General features: G+C 46.1%; 2 protein-coding genes across 3 annotated transcripts in view; both read left to right on the top strand.

Annotated features, from left to right (window-relative positions):
• The window catches only part of phldb3 (pleckstrin homology-like domain, family B, member 3), a 25,305-nt gene extending 12,665 nt beyond the window's left edge, over window positions 1–12,640 (top strand). The window contains exons 8-15 of one of the 2 annotated variants that reach the window (XM_080767803.1): window positions 5,991–6,092; window positions 6,197–6,281; window positions 7,597–7,762; window positions 8,603–8,690; window positions 9,347–9,493; window positions 10,093–10,300; window positions 10,523–10,608; window positions 11,998–12,640. In XM_080767803.1, coding sequence (XP_080623929.1) covers window positions 5,991–6,092; window positions 6,197–6,281; window positions 7,597–7,762; window positions 8,603–8,690; window positions 9,347–9,493; window positions 10,093–10,300; window positions 10,523–10,608; window positions 11,998–12,132 — 1,017 coding nt within the window. In that variant the 3' untranslated portion in view covers window positions 12,133–12,640. Of the gene's footprint in view, window positions 1–5,990; window positions 6,093–6,196; window positions 6,282–7,596; window positions 7,763–8,602; window positions 8,691–9,346; window positions 9,494–10,089; window positions 10,301–10,522; window positions 10,609–11,997 lie in introns of both variants that reach the window. The other variant, XM_080767802.1, reaches the window with a different exon arrangement.
• On the top strand, window positions 12,389–21,416 carry LOC308318571 (B-cell receptor CD22-like; the record flags this gene model as incomplete). The annotated part of the gene is made up of 12 exons (XM_080768187.1): window positions 12,389–12,453; window positions 12,647–12,713; window positions 15,933–15,978; window positions 16,061–16,369; window positions 17,026–17,322; window positions 17,651–17,908; window positions 18,025–18,300; window positions 19,019–19,285; window positions 19,501–19,800; window positions 19,880–19,967; window positions 20,077–20,137; window positions 20,295–21,416. The coding sequence occupies 12 exons, from the start codon at window positions 12,389–12,391 to the stop codon at window positions 21,165–21,167; spliced, it is 2,907 nt and encodes a 968-aa protein (XP_080624313.1). The 3' UTR covers window positions 21,168–21,416.

Here is a 21,416-nt window from a genome sequence, read left to right as displayed (position 1 = left end):
GTACAGGGCAGTGTACTGGGTCTTCGCCCAGATCCCTACACCAGCTGGAAAACAGCTTCCACCTGTTCTCGTACTGTAGCCTGGTGGACGGCGCTCTGGCGTTCAGTATGGTGTGTCTCACCGGGCTGCTCAGCAGTGGCTCCGGCCCCTGAGCGGCCAGACGCACAGCTGGAGGCGTTGTGGGCATGGGTGCCAGATCCGGCCTCCCAGCTGCGACAGTAGGTCCCTCCTGTCGGGGAGGCGCCAAGGCGTTCCGTGACAGAGGCTGTGGAGCAGGGGGAACCATGTCCTCCCTGGCCAGAAAGGGGCCACCAGCAGGATGGTGTGACCCTCCTGAACGACCCTCTGGAGAACTGAACGTACCAGAGGAAGTGGTGGAAATGCATAGAGCAGCTCCTGTGGCCAGGGGTGCGCCAGTGCGTCCAGGCCTAGAGGACTGACGGTTTCCGCTAGGGAAAACCAGCGAGGGCAGTGGGTTGACTCCCCTGAAGCGAAGAGGTCCACCTGTGCTCTCCCGAAGCGGGCCCAGATGGTGTGCACCACCTCTGGATGGAGGCGCCATTCCCCTGACGGGGGCTTCTGGCGGGAGAGGAAGTCTGCGAGGTGGTTCCGCTCCCCTGGTATGTGCACCGCCCGTAGGCTGGTGAGACGGGGGGCCGCCCACGTCAGCAGGTCTGTGGACACCTCTAGCAGTCGTGCAGACTTGGTTCCGCCCTGGTGATTTATGTGGAATACGGTTGAGGTGTTGTCTGACCGTATGAGTATGTACCTGCCTCTCAAGTATGGCAGGAAGCGTTGTAGGGCCATGTGCACCGCACGTAGCTCCAGCACATTTATGTGGTCTTGGCGATCTTCCGCCGACCACTGGTTGCGAGCTGTCCTGCTCTGCCACACCGCACTCCAGCCCAGGGGGCAAGCGTCGGTGGTGACGATCTCCCTGCGAGAGGGAATGGACCCCATAGGGACCCCACTCGACAGGTACGCCCTGTCTCTCCATGGGGCTAGGGCGAGTAGACACTGTTGTGACACGGTTATCTTCTTGTGTCTGTGTCGCTCGGCGTCCAACTGAAAACTGTTCAGCCACCTCTGCAGGGGGCGCAGTCGCAGCAAACCCAGGGGGACAACGGCCGCCACGGACGTCAGTTTGCCCAAGAGGCGGAGGAATGTGATGAACGACAGCCGACTGCCTCTCCGGAACATGGGAAGAAACTTTATAATGTCGTCCACCCGGCGTGAGGACGGACAGGCTTTCATCGTTCTGGTGTGTAACGCCAGACCAATAAATGTTGTGGTTTGGGATGGGATCAGGCAACTTTTTTCCACATTTACCTTTAACCCCAGCCGGGCTGCATGGGACAGGAGACGTGCTGTGTCCTCGGCTACCAGCGCCTGGGATGGCGCGCAGATCAGCCAGTCGTCGAGGTATGGCAGGATCTTGACGCCCTGTGATTGGAGAGGCGCCAGCGCCGCTGCCACACACCTCGTGAATACTCTCGGAGAGAGGGAGAGCCCGAACGGCAGCACTCTGAACTGCCAGTGGCGGCCTCGATAGGCAAACCGCAGGAACTGGCGGTGTTGCCGAGCAATGGGGACATGAAAATATGCGTCCTTTAGGTCCACTGATGTGAACCATTCCCTGTGGGCGATGGATTGCAGGACGTCCCTTGAGGTCAACATGTGGAACGGAATGACCTTCATGTATTTGTTTAGCACCCTCAGGTCTAAGACGGGGCGAAAACCGCCTGTCTTCTTTGGCACTAGGAAGTATGTTGAGTAGAACCCCCTGGGGTGCTCCCGGGGGTCTACTGCTTCGATGGCGCCCTTGGCCAGGAGGGTGGACAGCTCCTGGTCTAGGGCAAGGGCCTTTGCCGGGTCGGCTATAGTGGTCATTCTGACCCGGCCGGCTGTGGGGGGCCGGCGTCGGAACTGAAGCTTGTACCCGTGGGTTAAGGTGGCAATCACCCACGTGTCCGAAGCTTGAGCAGCCCAGTACCTGAGCTGCTGAGGTGTAAAGTATCCGACGGCCGGCCGCGTGGTCTCAGCGTCTGCCCCCCCGGCCCCTAGGGGCCCTGGGGGGGGGTCCGCCAGGGCCCGGGGCACGAAACTGCCTAGTAGAGGGCCGGCCAGGGTTATGGCCCTGCCTCTGTTCAGTCCGCTGGGAAGTGCGCTGGCCCCAAGTGGGGGCCTGTGGCAGGCGAGCTCGGGTGGCGGCCGAGGGTCCTCTGCTCCTGTTGGGAGGTCCCTCTGGGGGAGGCATGCGCTGTCGCCTCAGGCTTGACAGCTGCTCCTTGTCCGCCCTGGCCCGGATTGTGCGGTCCAGCGCTTCCCGCGCAGCTGGGCCGAATATCGCTCCCGGCACCACTGGAAGACCGCGCAGGGTTGCCCTGGTCTTCTCAGTCAGGTTGGCCTGAGAGAGCCAGACTTGGCGCCGCGCCTGAACGAGAGTGGACATCATCCGTCCCAGCTCTCTTGACATGAGGCCGAATGCCTCCAGTGATGCGTCGCAGAGGGTGTTGGCGTCTGCGGGCTCTGCGCTCGCGTTGTTCGCCTGCAGAGATGCAGAGAGGGCGAGCATGAGGTGTGACAGGGAGTTGGAGATCCTCCCGGCACGGGCTCCTGCATCATAAGCCCTTATGAGGAGGTCGTCGGTGGTCCTGCACTGGGGTCGGGGGCACCTGGTGTCCTGCCGTAGCGCCTCGTCGGGGTCGACAACTAAGGAAGCGATGCAGGGCTCCACAGCCGGCATGCGCTGCAGGCCGACTCCTTCCGGGTTGTCCATGGCCGCGAGCATACGCCCATCGGCAGAGAGACGAGAGCAAGCCTTCGAGTCTCTCCAGCAAGTGTGTAGCTCCTTCAGGAAGTCCTCTGAGTGAGGAACGGTAAAGCTAGAGGGGGCTGGCTTGTTCTTGAAAAAACGGCTTGACGGGGCTGACTCCGCCTGCTGCGGTCCCGCCAGGCCCTGATGATCAAGAGCCATGTACAGGGCGGCCCTCATGGAGCCGCCAGCTGTCTCAGTCAGACCGGTCTGGGCTGATGAGTACGAGCCCTGCTCAGAGGCCTCGGAAGCCGCCTCTGCCCCATCCGCCTCACTTTCGTCATAGTCGTGGAAGTGGGTGGCTGAGGCCGCCAGGGACAGTGTGTCCGGGTCCTGACCCTCAGGGATCAGGTGTGGCATCGGCGGAGTAGGTGGTTCTACGTCCTCCGGCTGGGTCTCGGGCTGACGGGCCATGAACATGGCCCTCATTAGGGCCAGGTCGGCAGACATCTGGTCGACCTTAGATGTTAGCCTATGGTCAGGCCCCGCCCTTCTCTTGGAAGCAGGGGTCGAGGTAGCAGGTGTGGTGGATCGACGCTTGGAAGCCCTGGTCTGGCGTTGAGTTAGCATGCCCAATGGGGGAAGCTCACCGTCCACCTTCTCCACCTGTGCCAACCTGGCTATCCTCACCTCCCGGGGCATGATGGTGCAGTTCATGCATGGGTTGTCACCGAGTGCCTCCCTCAGATGTTGGGGGCCAAGACACCCAGGGCAGAGGTCATGCCCATCCTCTGGCCGCAGAGGAGCCTGACAGGAGGTGCACAGGTGGTGGCAGGGTTCGTCCATCGGTAACCCACAGATGTAGCCCAGAGCGCGGACGCTAGTGGTTGCTAGGGGTGGAGCCGTATGCTGGAGGGAGGGAGCGCAGACGCTGCCTGTGCCAGCAGAGGCTACTGTTGGCTGTGCTAAAGGCCGCTTAGCTGGAGGAAGGGGGCGCGCACGCCACCTATGCCGGCTAAGGGGTGCTTTAACAGCGATAGAACAGTATATATAATATATAATTATATATAGTATATAACAATAATACAATATATATAATATATAATTATATACAGTATATAATAATAATATATATAATATATAATTATTATTATATTAATATATACTATCAATATTATATTATTAATTAGTATATAATAATAATAATAATACAACGTATAGTTACATATATCTAATTTAACAAACAACAACCTATAAAGAGGCAGTGACTCTATGCCGAAATTAAAGTACACTCTTGAAAACAGTGACGACCAAATCAGTCAAGCTAATTCACATATCCGGGGTTACTGAAGTACCCTCCAAGATACGCCAAACTTAAACTATAAGCTTAATAGTATCATTAAATAAGTACACTACAGTACACAGAATGAGTGTTACTCGAGTTGCACCGTGCTGCGGCGTGCCGCGTCGCAGACACGGGCTAAACAGAAAACTAAACAATAAACAATAGCAATTTAGCAATGTCGGCTAACGTGCTGGGAGCGGGCAGCGCTACGCTTGCCGTCACTAGCACTGCAGCATAGCATACAATTCAATTAAATGCATGCATGGGAATCAAACAGTGTAAGCTGGCAAAGAGACCCGAACTTATCCGTTCAGCTTTGACTAGTGCTGAACGGGACGCTATCAGGTCACCGATCGTAGCACGCAACCGTGTGTGTGGCAGGGAAGCAGCGCGCACGCAGCCTATGCGCACAGGGGTTGTTTGCTTACCTTTTTTTTTGTTCGTTCCCACGGGGAAAAGAAGATGTAAAGAAGAGTCGCAGTTCCTGGAGGGCGAACGCGCGTCGCTACTCCGACCAATAATGGTCACGGGACTACCAGCAACTCAATAGTTCTGTAACAATGCAGTTCAATTCTGCTGTAGAACTCTGTACTGTGTACAACTTGCGCAGCGAGAAGAAATTAGGGACTGAGCCCCAGGTGACTGCCGGAAGTTATAGACTACTCCGGGGGTCATCACGGGGTCAAAATTGACATTGTTGGTATAAATACTCGACTGCGCATGCGCGAAGGGACGTATTCAGTGCTTAAAGCACCGCCTCTGGCGGTCAGCAGGGACGAAATAGAACACGTTTTACCGAGCTTCAGCACGTTAAACATCTTTTTAATCCTCTATACCATGTCTCTATCACCAGAGTCTGTTGATCTTCAGGTCAATTCCATTTATTCATCAAACTATTCACTCATTTGTTGGTTTATTTCTTCAATAATTTCCATAGACTCGTTTGATACGTTAAGCTCTTATGACACCATCTGTAACCAAATTTATTTATATTTAGTGGTCCAACGTGTGTGGTTATGAGATGCTAATTGAACTGTGGTCAGGGTTTGTGGTGCAACCAATGGTATGCCTTTGATAAGAATTATGACAGCACCAGTTAAAACAAGGGGAGGAGACGGGGACAGGGAAGGAGTAGAGAGGGAGAGAGAGAGAGAACCTCAAGCTAGAGGGAGGGAGAGAGGGAGGAGTAAGAGATATGAGGGACGAAGGGTGGGTGACTGTCTGCTTTTGTATGTCAGAGAGGAATAGAAGCTGGGAAGAAGTTTTTAAGTCCATGCAACAACAAAAAAGCAACGGTAAGCTCAAACCGTTGAATTTATGGGCCTCTATAGTGTGTGTTGTCAGGATTTCACTGAGTGGTTCTAGGTTAGGGAATGTACAGAGCTGGAGGGAGGGCAGAAGGGAGTGGCAGCCTACAGGAGGAGAGAGGGGCAGGCAGTAGGTCTGACTGTACAACCGGCTCTGTGTGACTACAGTGTGACTGTAACGTCCTGGATGATTATCGTGAGAACCTGCTGGAGAAGCTATGCTGACATGCAATAGAGAGACAGACAAGAGTTAAACTAATGGCACATGTGCTGACTGAATTGCTCATGTGTTTGTGAGTCAGGGAGGGAGGGAGGGAAGGGAAGGGAAGATAGTGAGAGCGATAATTCTTTAACTCATTAGGACGATGCTAGGAAGTGGAGACAAGATGTATGATATGTCTGTTGCTGTTCTGTCTGCCTCTCGCAGAGTATTTGTTACAGCTAAACATTGACTCCAGCTTTGTAGCATGTCAAACAGTCTATTGGTGTTTTTAGCCCGATTCATGACAGTTTAAAACGGTTTTTGTTGTTGTTTTACAGCAGTTTTTAAAGCTGAGTCTGACTTTGGTCACTCTTCTATCAGATTTTAAAAGAAAAGAAGCCACTCAACGATTGGTCAAACATCACAGGTTCCGCCCCCTGCATGATGTCACTTTCTCCGCCAACCATTCACAGTTCATCTCAGGTATGCTTTGCATCACCACAGATGGATGCATATTTGTATGAGGTTTAACGTCACTGCATTCATTTATGCTTATGTTTCACAACAATCTGCTACTTTTGTGCCAGGAACCATGTAAAGAATCTGCAAGTTTACCCCGACGACGAAGCTCACACCGCAACAAACTCACTGATAGGCCGCTTTCAGTACAAGGTGAGCTGCGATTGGCATTTATTAGTTTCTTTTTTGTGATGTTATTAAACCAGGAGCACTTTGACCTGTAACAATGGGCCTTTCTCTTTCCATTCTTACCATTTTGTCCGTCTGTTTGTTCAGCTCCCTCCCTTTTCGTTTGAGTCGAAGGTGTGTCATGTTATTGCTGTGCTATAAGCACGACTTACCTGTATAGACCGGATGAGCCAGTAGAGTTTCTGTTTATTGGGTTGACTACTGTGACTCAAACTGAGTCACTGCTGCGAGTCAAACATTATACACACCTGACACAGTAGTCACACTGTGTGTGTGTGTGTGTGTGTGTGTGTGTGTGTGTGTGTGTGAGTGTGTGTGTGTGTGTGTGTGTGTGTGTGTGTGTGTGTGTGTGTGTGTGTGTGTGTGTGTGTGTGTGTGTGTGTGTGTGTGTGTGTGTGTGTGTGTGTGTGTGTGTGTGTGTGTGTGTGTGTGTGTGTGTGTGTGTGTGTGTGTGTGTGTGTGTGTGCGTGCGTGCGTGCGCGTGTGTGCTATTGCCAAAAATCATCTTTATTACACAGATTATATTTCTAGTTTGTAGATTAGGTCAGTGGTTCTCAACCTGTGGGTCGGGACCCCCAGGGAGGTTCCCAAATATGTATTTTGGGGGGTCCCCAGATGATTAGCTTAATGTACAACATTGTTTTCTCACTCAACAATAAACAATTCAACATACAGTATCTGCACATCTCAGTGACAATTTAAGGAATCAACCAACTATAGAGGGTATGCGCATGCATAAAGTGAATGGCAGATCGAGTGGCAAAGTGAGTGGTAAAGTGAGTTTAATGCAATCAGATAGGACTTTTTGTTTGGATGTATGGGCTGTCAAGGCCAGAAAGTCGTTTTTTGACACTCAGTAGGCGTTCCCGCAGAACTTCCGGGTATGTTGATTGATGATGTCACACGCATACCCTCTATAGTCTATACTATAAAAGGGCTCAAACATATTACCTAAGAACGAGGCTAAAATTGTGAAAATAGCTGACCTACATCTTGCATTATGGAACTTGGAATTCCAAGTGCTTGTCAGGGCAGGGGGATCCCCAGTTCACATTATGCTCATTTTGGGGGGCGCACGGCCTGAAAAGGTTGAGAACCAATGGATTAGGTTGCCAATTTTAATGTAATTAGTATGTAGATTCATTGCGTGATTCCTCCCTACAAATTCTCCCATCCTAGTATCTCATTGCTTTGCTTTCCTCGTGCCACCTTATGTAACACAATTTGCACCTTAATGTGTATTGTCCTGGTGTGTTTGGCTCTTCTCTTTCCCATGCAGGCCTACTGAGGACAGAGCCAGACAGCCAGAGCCCAGAGGCCCTTGCTTCCCCCCTCACGTCCCACAGACTAAGCAATGGGTTCAGCAATGGGCACCGACCTGGGCATAGCAATGGCGGCGGGCTCCTCACGCCATGCAACAGCGCCAGCAGCTCTCGCGCTGCCAGGTCAGTTGTGTAGCTCTTTTGATGGATGTCAAAGGAATAAAAATACAGTGCGGGGGGGTGAGGGTTGATACACTTGAAGACGTTTCATGGAGAGCATAGAAAAGGAATGTTACTGATACTACATTCCATTCTACACCGGACAGTCTTTGTGGATGTGAATGGTTTTTAAGAACTACATAAAGTTGGTTGAAGTCACACTAGCAGTGTGCAAACTGTGCATATGACATTTTTCCTTTTTTTTTACACATTCATGTGACCAGCCCATGACATCAGTGACGTTTCCTTGACTTCCATTGTGAAATTAAAGTTAAATAATAGAGAACTTATTTAATTAGTATAAAGCATGAAGTGAAGGTACTTCTAGCCTACTGGCAGTTTGCACAATAAATCTAGGCCTGTGATAGGTACAATGGTTAGGCAGAATTAGCTCCTGACTGACACACACACACACACACACACACACACACACACACACACACACACACACACACCCCCTCTTATAGACAGCTAGCTTCCTGCAGAGGCTAGCTCTGTAAAAGAACAGAAAATTGGGAAAGTGAAATGAGTATTATTACCGTTGATGGCAGTTCTCTATCTAAAAATACCAGGACATTATATTTTAAATGATGCATATTAGCAGAATCTGTTTTGTTTGTAAATGTTTATATTCTATTAGTGTGATTTTTGAGACCTGCTTCTGCATACAAAAAGCGTGAACGGAATCATTACTTCTGCTTCCACTCTCACAGCGCACAGACACATAAGATAAAGATGATCAATAATATTTTGACTTATATCATGCTCAACGTTGCTTTAAACAATGTATTGTCATGCCCGCAGCCCGTGCCTGGGACTGCTGGACCTGGTGGAGATAGAGAAGAGGCTGAGGGAGGCCAAGGCGGAGAGAGAGAGACTGCTCAGAGAGAGGGTGAGTCACCTGCAGCAACACTGACTGACAGACATTCCTAATCGCCACCGACACACAGCATTAGACATGGCTGTCTGACCGCTGACTGACACCCACGCAACTCACACGTGACCACCGGACCAAGAAAACAGCCAGCAAGCAGATGGCTGGACGGCCTCTTCTAATGCATGTATTCAGTATGGGCCACAAATTAGGACGGTAAATGTTCAGCCATATGCTTGTGATTTGGCTCTGCGGTGAAGCCTTGTGAGTTCACTGCCAAGGTTGTTTGCGATTAGATTGCTTGTTTTTCAAGTCGGCTTTACAACAATGTAGTCACTCTTTTTTTGTTTTTTTGTTTTCTTACTTCCGCTGTTGTGGTGTGAAATAATGTGCTTCTAATGTGTTTCTGTTTTATAACGTAAGTAAGCATAAAATGGCAGCCATGTGAATATAGCAGAACTCGATAACAGAACTCTGTATGGACACAACTTTTTTTTACAGAGAGCACCATGCCCATGTTTCATGCAACAGAGTTCTTTGATGCAAACCTTGAGGGGATATGTAAAAATATCCCAACCTCATTCGTGTGTGTGTGTGTGTGTGTGTGTGTGTGTGTGTGTGTGTGTGTGTGCGCGTGCGTGTGCGCGTGTGTGTGTGTGTGTGTGTGTGTGCAGGAAGAGCGGCGGCGTTTGTTGGTGGAGGAGAGACGACAGAGAGAGCTCAGCTCTCCCAGCAGAACAGAGCCATCAGAGCCAGAGCCAGAGACACCACCGAGGACAGGCCCTGACCCACAGGAGCAGCCGGTCCCCACCTCCCCAGAGGTAACCAACTACAGCACCAAGTATCAGCCTCAAGTCAGACAGAGGCTAGTTCCAACTTACTACACGTGGTGTAGATTTAATTGCCATTTTTGCTAGGTGCTTGAAAAGCGCCTGGACTACATTTGTACCCACCACTACTGACGACCGTATAGACGATTTTAGTTGCGACCTTACTAGCGACCTAGTCATGATTGGCTGACTCCTAAGCCAATGATAGTCTGAATGGCATAAAAACCCATACTCTGAACGCCACAATACTTGTTTTTTCCTATCCATCGATCTTATCAGATCAACATGGCGTTGACTAAACCTGAGTTATACTTATTTGTGGGTGGGTGTCGCTCACTGAAAACAGCTGATATACGTATGATATAATATGATATAGGTATGATATAGGTATGATATAAGTTCACAAGTCGTCACAGTGTGACACGCTGTGAGCTTGTTGATCAGCTATTTTCGGTGCGTGACACTGGCACGCAACCAAGTAGAAGTCAGGCTTAGAGGAACGGAGTGGACACTCAGTGTGTGTGTGTGTGTGTGTGTGTGTGTGTGTGTGTTTGTGTGCGTGTGTGCGTGTGTGTGTGTGTTTTCAGCAGCACAGCCTCCCCCTCTTCCTCTCTCCGAACTTTGACCTCCGGGCCCATGTGGAGTCGCTGGGTCACGGGGTGGCTGGGTGCATGGGTCTGCGCATGACGCCACGGCGCTGCGCCGGCTTTCTGACCAAACGAGGGGGCAGGGTGAAGACCTGGAGGAGGAGATGGTTCCTGTTTGACATGGACCACCGACGACTAGCGTACTACACAGGTCAGACAAGGCCAGCAGAACGAAGCCTGATTTATTAGTTGCACGCCGGTGTCACGAAAACAGCAGGTCTGCATGCTCACAATGCGTTGTGATTGGCTAAAATCAAATGAAGTCTTCTTGTGTAGTTCAGTCACTCATGATGAATGGAGCCATTGCAAATCACAATTTTGTAGTCAGTCTATATTTACCGCACACTGTACTCTCTCTGTTCTCATGCTGCAGACTGTGATGAGAGGAAACTGAAGGGGGTGATATACTTCCAGGCAATAGAGGAAGTGTACTATGACCATCTACGTACAGCCACAACGGTGAGTAAATAGCAGTGTGTCAGTTTAGGTTATGATCATTAGAAACCTCCACTGCCCTTGCAGAAGGTTTTCTCTTTCCTGTTTTGATCAAACTCATGTTGAAATTAATTAAAAGTGAAAAAGCTGTTATAAGTGAGCACTTATAACAGGATTTGTACAGGGTCATAACCCCTGATGCTGCTGGTCAGATTGCTGACCAGCAGGATTTCACTTTTCCCCCTTCTGAGTATTTACATTTTTCATATTTTTGATTAAGGATGCGCAATATGTCAGTTATATACTGTAGCTAACAGTGACAATTGCTTTAAAATGTTAGCATTGGACAGATAAATAAATCCAGATATGGGTGGCCTGGCCCATGTGGAACAGTGGTACGTTTCTTGCCCACCACTGTTGACACTGTGGGTTTGAATCCTCTATACCAGGGGTTCTCAACGTTTAAATTGACCGCTACAATAACCTTAATAATAGAGAAAACACATCATAAATAAATACTGAAACCAGATATAATCATTAAGGAAAATGTATGCATGCACTATGTGTACTATATGTAAACTCTAAATTTCCATTTTCCAGCCAGTCTTTTTCAGTGTCTGTAGGCCAATCAGAGGCAGGTGGGGCGTTACCATGTCTATGCTCGGCCATATGCATTTATAATATCCCTCAGGTTGATTCAGAACCATGAGGCTATATACCTATTCATCCACTAGAGGGCAGTTGTCACACATTCTGTCTGTGTAGACTGAAAAACATAAGATAATTTAAGATTAGCATCTAGTCAAGCTGCTATGACTGCAGCTTTAATCAGGCCTAAAGATTTGAGCCTGACCCGGCCCAGCAGACAAACATTTGGCCTGAGCCCGGCTCGAATCCTAAGAAAGATGTGACCTATTTTTTGTTGAACAGCAGTAGTCTTTTTCCTCTTCAAATATATTATTGGCTATTCATACGCATAGCTCAGCTTCACAGTCATGGAGCTCACACAGCATTTTTCTTGAAGAAAGAGGGACCATGCAGAGAAAGGTTTTCCCTGCCACTACTACCTCTGCAGTTGACAAAGGTCGCTAGAGGTATTGTAGTACCTTGAACATACACTCTGAGCGCTGACAGATTCGACAGACAAACCCCCCCAAACCTCTTTTTAGTTTACCCTCTGTTACTATTACTGTATGTAGGTACTGTACTTATGTCAAACCAAATAGGCACTTACCATGGGTACATTATGACTAATGTACATATAGTCCTAGTCCTTACACACATATTCTTTATTACTTCTTCTTTGTTAATGTTATAGCTGCTACAATGTTGAAGAACCAAAACAAAATCATTGTAATAACAATGTGACTTGACATTTGCAAAACCTTTTACTTGGTGTTTCCTTTCTCCCAGTCTCCAAGGCCCAGTCTGACATTCTGTGTGAAGACGTACGAACGCCTCTTCTTCCTCGTGGCTCCCAGCGCTGAAGCCATGAGGATCTGGATGGATGTCATTGTCACAGCGACAGACGAGCACAGTCGTTACTGACCTCAACTCTGTGAGCCATGATTGGAGCTACTGACCTGGCAATACACACTGTATACAATTGTTTACCATATCTAAGGGAACAGTTTGCTTAGTTTATCCTGCAAACCTCTGACCCGACTCAGAAGCTACTTTGAACCCAGGATTATGAGACCTTGCTTGGCCTGCATGAGACTTTAATGTGTGGTGGATATGAATGCCAAATGGTCAAGAGGATTCCTAGGTGATGTGGCAGGGTCAAGGGCACTGTTTTCCTGTAATGGTGCCCCGGGGCTTGCACAAGTACACTACTGAACTGCTGTGGAACTTTATCTCCCCCTTGTGGTCAGAGTCAAGTATTACAGGAAGTGCGTGCTACGAACTCTACAAACACTGCATTCAGTTTTAATATTTAACTTATTTGGTGATGTAAATATGGATGTGATTTATATTTGAATGAAAACATACACTGTTAAGACTGCACTATTAAAAGGATATTCATACACTAATTCATTCATTTCTTCTGTGCTGTATACAGGGGCGTCTGGGAGAAATGCGAGGCCCTGTGCGAGATTTCTGTGCGAGGCCCTGCGCTCGCAGCAAAAGTAATACCTATACCTATACATACCTATACATATAACGGCCCATGGGCCGTTATATGCAAACTTAATCAGCCTCAGCCCTCATTTATATTATTATATGCGTGTTCACCATGTTGAGTTTGCAGATCATCCATTTTCGGTGCGCGGCGGGGCGTGCAGCCAGGTCCTCACAAGTATAGTAGCCTACTATAAAACACCTCGGCGCAACAAGTCTGCAACAAAAAGGTTGATATTCTCGGTCTTTAACCGATTGTTCTAATTCCAAATGGCCTATAATCTGTGAAGTGTAAATTTTCATTGGGTGAAAATCTACCGGTACATAGGCCTACAGTTTATAATGAAATCATACATGTCCGCTGCTTCCCCATGCTCAATCAGAACATGTCGTGGTTACACCTGTGTGTTGATACGCTCCCTCTTACAATTAAATCAAAATGCATTGCCTGCAATGTTTATTGTTTACCATACTAAAAAAGGATTACTGCATGGAACTGTATGTAACCAAATGATGGCCGGTGCAAAAAGCCGGCCGGTGTGCAAAGAAATTCACGCAGACTGAGCGGCTGAGCCTATAGAAGAGTATAGAATAGAGGAGCCTGGGGCTGGGAGGGAGGCACTCAAATCTGTCATGTGAAATATCTGAGATGGAAAGTGTTTATTTTTATTTATTAAAAAAAAAAAAAAAAATCAAAACGCTGCCATGCGCGAGGGCACCATTCGATCTACCCTAAAAGCGGCCCTGGCTGTATACAGTGCGGCTAGATTATTCGCATGCTTATACAGTACACCTTCCCTGACTGATTAATTTCCATGGGTCGAGATGGCAAATGGAACAGGCCTTTTCCCAAATACTCCAAGCCTGATGTAGTCCCCAAGTGTAGTGTTTCTGCCCAATTTGTCCAAATGTAGAGGTCTTGGGTGCAATCCTTGGCATACTCAGTCCAACTACGTCCTCTCAGATCCGAGCAGCTGCGAAAACAAAAGTATACATACTATGTCATCACAAATATGAATAAAAGCCATACTATAGAAGATGGCTTGTCTAAAAGCCCCACTAATTACACTCAACCGGACCAAAGTAGTTTGAATATTTAGTTTGACATTACTATCCATAATAGCTGATATGTTCTTTGCTGCAGCTATACGCAAAACGTTGTGAAATGCACTAACATAAAAAAGTAATTATATTCACTTCTTTGTCATGTTATCCTGTCATCCTGTATGTGTGGCATAATGACTTAACTTCCACCTGAGGATGTTCAAACTGTCCGGTGTTATGTACATTATGTACATCGTTACGATGATGGAAACCTGAATGTGTTACTTACAGCACACCAGAAGGACAACAGTAGCGAACAGACAAATTGTGTTTGTCTGTTGTCTCACCTTACTACTAATGTCATGTTTTCTCTCTGGGCTCTGTTTTGGTTTTTTAGTGGAGGATATTTCGCTAATTCAAATTTTGCACAGATGTAGCCCAGGGCACGCTCTAATGATTTAGGGGTCTCCACAGCGACCAAATCCATATGGCCACCATTAACAGCCGAAATGGCATTATGCTTTAAGCAGCGTGTGACGTGTCAAACTAGGGAGTTTTCATGATTCTGAATGCATTCCAAGCATTAGTTTTAGTTTGCTAATGAAAAAATCACTCCTTGGGCTAAATTCTACTTGCCCAAATATTTGTGATGCAGTTTTTATCCCTAAGCTCCTCAACTGTGACTGTCACTGGACACAGTGAACCAGTCTTTTGTTCTGAGACTGTCCATAGTTCGAGCTCTTTAAGGCCAGTCGATATTTTATTAAAACAATATTTAAAGTAATTATATGAACATGACCTAGTGACATTTTGCATCTTATTTGTCAATACAGCACTAATAATCCACCAAAATAACTTCTTTCTTTGACCTCATTCCAAATAAAACAATGTTGCTTCATCGCCTTTGTTATATACATTGTATACACTATACACGCTGTGTGGATGTTGTCATCCACTCATGGACTATGAATTAACACTGAGATGCTTTATGTTCTATTTCTGTCCTCAAGATAATTTGAGTTTGTGATCATGATCAATTATCTTATAGTAATAATATAGATTTCAGTTTGGTTTAATGGAACAAATTTATGTTCAGGACGATTTGGTTGTCTGTGTGGACTGCTGTTCTTGTACTCTAACATTAATGTCTTATATTCATATAATAACTTTATTTTATTATCAATGACTATACATTCTGAGAATGTCTGTCTGACTAGCTGGCTGGCTGACTGACTGACTCACTGACTGACTGTCCTTCACATATATCCAGAATTGCTCATTTGATTAACTTTACACTTTTATATTGCTGAGGACCCAAAACGTGCAGTAGTGTTCTTTGAATTATGGCATCTTACTTTAATAAGTTAAAACGTTAATAATCTTGTTGAAATGAGGTATAGATTACTATTAGAGTACAGTATGTAGTACTAACATATTCATTCTGTTTATGTTGTTTGGATATTCAATAACTAGTATACTATGATGTGTGTTACATCATTTACTTAAAATGTTTGTGAAATGCATCTTTAGTAACAACAACATTCTGTTTACTGTAGTGTATACTGTCTCTCCCCCCCCCCCCCTCGTTATACTTTTTGTAGTCTACTAAAAATCTCTTTTATAAGTTGTGACGTATTCAGGCAGGACCTTTTCAAGAAATTCAGAAAAGTACATAATACGAAAATAGAAAACAGAACTAGTGTCTGGGAGGAACAACTGAAGTCGTGTTTTAAAGGAGATGGAGACTTATGAAAGAAACAAAAAAATCTGTGCTGTGTGCCACTCCCCCTGACATCTGTTGTGGCTGAACACCCTGTCAAACCAACATTCTGGAATGTGGCATCAATTGGAACTGTTTGATTTGTCAACGATGGTAAAGTGTCAATTAGGATAAATCCGATTCAGAATACATTTGAAATTAGACTCAGTATCTAAAGGAGTGTGTAGATCAGTTTGGAATATTTATCTGTATGCAGGTTCAGAAGGGATAGAGGAAACATTTGTTTTGTTACAGAATTAGCTTGTAGTCTAGAAGACGAAGGTGGATTACTATGAACTTCATCCTTGGTTTTGAGGTAAGAGTTAAAACCTTGGCATTCTCTAAAGGCAATTCATGATACTATAGAGTAGACTGAACTAGACAAACTGCATTAAATTCTATAAAAGATATATTTTTCTTACAGATGGCTGCACTTCTTCAATTCATCCTCATATCCTGTCTACTTCAAGGTGTGATACTTCACATTTTAATAGTTTGATGATTCATTTTCTTTTATATCTGAATTTAATTATGTTTTATCATGCTTCCCAGGTATTTTATGCCAAGACTGGGTAGCCTTCATGCCTCACAGTATAGACGCACTGAGTGGTTCCTGTGTGATCATCCCCTGTAATTTTCTCGTTGGCCCTGGATGGGATTCCTACCTGGATTCTTCTTGTAAAGCTATATGGAGAAGAGGCTGGAGGCGAACGCGAGTGTTTGATTCCAGTCTCACCAATGGAAATGCGATTTCAAACATCTTCCAGGGCAACCTGACAGGGAATTTGCTTCAGAAGGACTGCACCACCATCTTCAACAACGTTCCATACCATTACGCAGACTATTTCTTCAGACTTGAATGTGATAACGATCTGAAGTTCAGCTATAGAGCAAGTGTCAACATTAACGCAAAAGGTTTTCACTTCTGTTTTTTATTTTTTATTTTGTCCTCTTGGCTAACCCTAGGGCGTAAGTTTGGTTTTAACATTGGTAGGGCCACACTTGCAGTTGGAGCAGTGTAGTACCATCATGTGTTTAGTATGGCATGTGCCATGTGGCCATATGGTTGCTTAGATGTGGAGAGTTGTCTCCTATACAGTATGTGCCTAAAATAATGTAAGTTCAAATCTCACAGTTAGAATCACTAAGGCAAGCCATTCATATTAAGTCTGCCTGATATCCTCCTGTTTCTGCCCTTCTAATGGTGCCAGATTCTCCTGATCGAATGATGATCAGAATGTCAAATTGTCAACAACAGTTTTTAGCTATTTTGGGGGACTGAAATGGTTCTGCCCCTTAATTGGATGGTAGCCAGTGTTTGTGCTGTGCTGTGCTGTGCTGTAGCATTTTATTTTTGTCAGAAGCAGAATGTTTGGTTAAGCGGATAATATTATAAAATATATATTGATAGATAGTGGACTGTATGTCCCATAGGGACATACAGTCCCTATACCTCAACCTATATGCCAATGGGCCAACCTGTTTGATCTAGCAAATTTCCCATCTTTGCGCTTTAGATACTCTGCCCAGACCGACCATAACACCATCCAGGGTGGAGGTGAAGGCAGGGACCTCAGTGACTTTGAAATGCACGGCTGCAGTCCCCTGTCCCATTCTTCCCCCAACTCTGATGTGGACAACCGGCCTCGGTGACATTGAGGAGAAAATCCAAAGCCAAATCATGACCTCTAATCTGACCTTCGTCACTTCTCACCTCCATCATGGACAGAAGATCTCCTGCACTGCTCTCTACAAACGGCCGTCTAGCATCAGTGACCTCTCACTTGAAAGAAGTTTGACCATTAATATTCTTTGTAAGTACAGTATATAATATATCTCTGCTGTCAGGAAGAAACTACCAACTCCAAACAAATATTGCCTCATCAAAGTTGGTGTTGTGACTTTATATATTGTCAATTACTTGCCTGAAGCACCTTTTAATACTTTCCATTCGTTCAATATGTTTTTAACCAACACACAGACGTAAATTGTGTTCAATGATTTATGAAGAAAAAAAACGAGTTAGGTGGTTTCCTCCCGACGATATGTTTTGTATATATCTTTTGTTTTACATTTCACATATTGTATTTTATGCTACGGTTGGTTGCACTGTGTTATGCTACATGTATACATTTCTACCAGATCCTCCTAATAACACATCAGTCAGCCACACTGGCCCAGTACTGGAGGGCAGCTCTGTGACTCTGACCTGCAGCAGCAATGCCAACCCAGCTGTGGAGACCTACACCTGGCACGGAGTTGACGGAGATCAGGTGACATCAGTGGGTTTCAGGAGGATGCTTTCAATCAAGGTCTCAGAACACAGCAGCCAGTTCTACTGTGAAGCCAGAAACAAATATGGGACCCAAAATTCCTCAGTCATTCAGATAGATGTGCAATGTAAGTTATTATTATTAAGGTTCAATTGATCATCGTGATGTCAGCAAGAGAATGGAAAAGAAAAAGAAAATTACATTTATCTAACAATATGAGTTTGTGTCTCCATTGTCTCCAAGTTGCGCCCAAGGACACCTCAGTGTCAGTCAGTCCATTGACTTCAGTACCAGAGGGAAGCACTGTGACTCTGACATGCAGCAGTAAAGCCAACCCGGCTGTGTCCAACTACACCTGGTACAGAGCTGACGGAGACAGCAAGGACATGGTAGAATATGGACATGGACAGACCATTACTATAGACGGTGCCGATCTGAGCCACAGTGGAAACTACTACTGCCAAGCAAGAAACCACCACGGGGAGGATATATCAACACCAGTGGAACTTGATATTTACTGTAAGTTTTTTTGTGGCTCCGTCTTTATTTTATAGTTTTTTTATGGAGGGATAGACAGTGGGCTGACAGGAAATGGGGAGAGAGACTGGATTACCAGCCAAGGTGCCTGGACCGCTGAGCCACGGCCCAGACCTGTAAGTTTGTTTAACACGATAATACCACTGATGTGCACCAATCTGCAATCTCACATCACACCAAAACAGTACATTTCCTGTATGCACTGAATATGGCTCTATATGTTTTGAAGCGACAATTACTCACGTACAGCTGTGCCATGCCACACATGGTTTGGGTCCAACAAGTCAGTCATGGGCTACACACTATAGTGTCTGGGCCATTGACAAGAAAGTCATTGTCCTGACAACCTCCTGTCTATGTCCTCATCACTGAGGTCTGTCTGTCTACATGCGTGCCAGTGTGGAGATTGTGTGTAGATGTTTGTTCTCTTTTGCCATAGTGGGGTGTTTGCTTATCAAGATGTAATTTCCAGATGCCCATAATGGAAACATTGTTTCCATCAACTGAATACCACTCATACTGTACATCTACTGTTAACTTAAAGAATACATGTTCCTAAATTGTTTTACTGTCATTCAGTATTTTATAATACTGAATAATAGTATTTTTAATTGCCATCCTCCTGGCAATTAAAATACTATACTAAATCCATAATAAGTGATCTCTTTCATCAAAGTCTGACAAAGACATGTGTTTTCAGATTCTCCCAAGAACACATCAGTGTCAGTAAGTCCCTCTGGTCCAGTACCAGACAGTAGCTCTGTAACACTGAGCTGCAGCAGTGAAGCCAACCCAGCAGTGGACAACTACACCTGGTACAGAGTGGAGGGAGGAGAGGAGGAGGCCATTGCTTTTGAGAAGGACTTCACCTTCAATGTCACCAAGCTTTCCAGCGATGAGTACTACTGTCAAGCTCAGAACATCCATGGAGCTGACCACTCAGAGCCCATTAGTATTGATGTCAAATGTAAGACACATTATCTAATTTCATTTGAATTTACCGTACCTTGATTTAGATTTGCTTCATTTTATTTCAACGTTGTGATTCCTTTCCAGTGTGCAGGCAATATTTGATCTCAATCTTTGGAATGTTTGACATTGGCATCTTGACATGACATCTTTCATCTGGAGACTGTTTTGGCCTTTGCTTCATAACTATAATACACGTTGATATATTTGCAGTTGCTCCTGTGATCCTGACCTCCTCCGGCTGCGTCAGGATTTTGTCTCAAATCAGATGTTCCTGCGAGAGCCACGGTAACCCGCCTCCCTCTCTGCAGTGGGAATTAGCTGGAGAATCGGTCAATGGCTCCGGCGACATCACCATTAAAGATTTGTTCCTGAGCAACACAGTTCTGAGAAGCCTCATCACTTTGCGTGAAGTCGTAGAAGAAGAGATTCCCACTTTAGTCTGCCTCAGTACCAACACAATGGGATTTGATAGTTTTGCTTTCAACATGTCCTCCATTGAGACTCAACCAGGTAGTAAAACAATATACATATATAGTTAATGCATCTTCTGTCTTACAGAAATTGCGTAATATTTGATTGTATCTTGTAGGCGTCCATACGACCTCTCTGTTGATTGGCTCTGCTGTGGGGGCTGTGGGAATGATGCTCCTCTGTGTCCTTATGGAGATCATTTGCAGGTGTTTGACACCTTACACTCACCTTGAATATGAACTTCATGACATTTTTAATTTATAATAATTAGCTTTTTCCTTGTATTCAAGAATGACATTTTGCTTTGGTCTCAAGCAGGAAAAAGACTCCTAAAATAGGACTGAAAGAGACGTCAGAGCCGTTGGCTACTAATGAGGTAATGTGCTTGGAGTATGTGAGTAGAACGTAAATTGCTTTTACTGTACGTTTCTAGTTATATACACAATTATCCATGACTGACTGCACAATCCAATATCGCAGTGACGTTCTCCATCCCTAGACCATTAAAATGCGCCCTATTTGTGTCCTTTTAGGCCACCTCAGCACAAGTGGAGGCTATTTATGCCAATAAAGCCATGCTGATGGTGGGTGGAGCAGATGATGTAGAGACTCCCCATGGTGGAAGAGATGATGGAGAGGGTCTCCATGGTGATCAAGGAGGTGATGGAGAGACTCCCCATGGTGGAGGAGATGATGGAGAATGTCTCCATGGTGATCAAGGAGGTGATGGAGAGACTCCCCATGGTGGAGGACATGATGGAAAATGTCTCCATGGTGATCAAGGAGGTGATGGAGAGGGTCTCCATGGTGATCAAGGAGGTGATGGAGAGGGTCTCCATGGTGATCAAGGAGGTGATGGAGAGGGTGTCCATGGTGATCAAGGAGGTGATGGAGAGACTCCCCATGGTGGAGGACATGATGGAGAATGTCTCCATGGTGATCAAGGAGGTGATGGAGAATGTCTCCATGGTGATCAAGGAGGTGATGGAGAGGGTGTCCATGGTGATCAAGGAGGTGATGGAGAGTGTCTCCTTGGTGATCAAGGAGGTGATGGAGATGGTCTCCATGGTGATCAAGGAGGTGATGGAGAATGTCTTCATGGTGAAGAAGATGATGGAGACACTCTCCATTACGCCACCGTGGACTTTGCAGAATTACAGGCGAGGTCAGAGGGCCAGTGTGAGGAAGGGGAGATCAGAGGACTGGCTTCCAAGACGGCCGAATATGCAGAGCTCCGTCTCAACTCTGGAGGATGTAGCGGAGCAGAAGCTGACGTGGAAGAGATGCCAGCAGACACCGCTTTTGGGCAGGGGAGCGACATGAATGATAGAAAGGTTCAAGCCGAGCAGGGAGATGGAAATGGGGTACTAACGGAAACAAACGTTTCTGGTCTTCCAGAGCTGTAGGACATAATATAGTTCCAGGTTTAGTATTCACCTGTCAGTAGAGGCCCAACGGGAACATTGGAGGCAGAACAACTCATCAAACAGTCTATGGCAGTGGTTCTCAACCTGTGGGCACTGGTGGGCTAAGAGGGTATTATAAGTAGGCCCCCAAATGATTGGCAAAACACTAAGATTTAATGATATAATAAGATAAGATTAACAATAAATAAGAACTTCAATTATACTATGCTAGTTCCGTCCATTCCATTG

The sequence above is a fragment of the Protomyctophum bolini genome (genome assembly GCF_963924005.1).
Source record: "Protomyctophum bolini genome assembly, chromosome: 7".
NCBI lineage: Eukaryota > Metazoa > Chordata > Actinopteri > Myctophiformes > Myctophidae > Protomyctophum > Protomyctophum bolini.
This window is presented reverse-complemented; position numbering and strand designations above follow the sequence as displayed.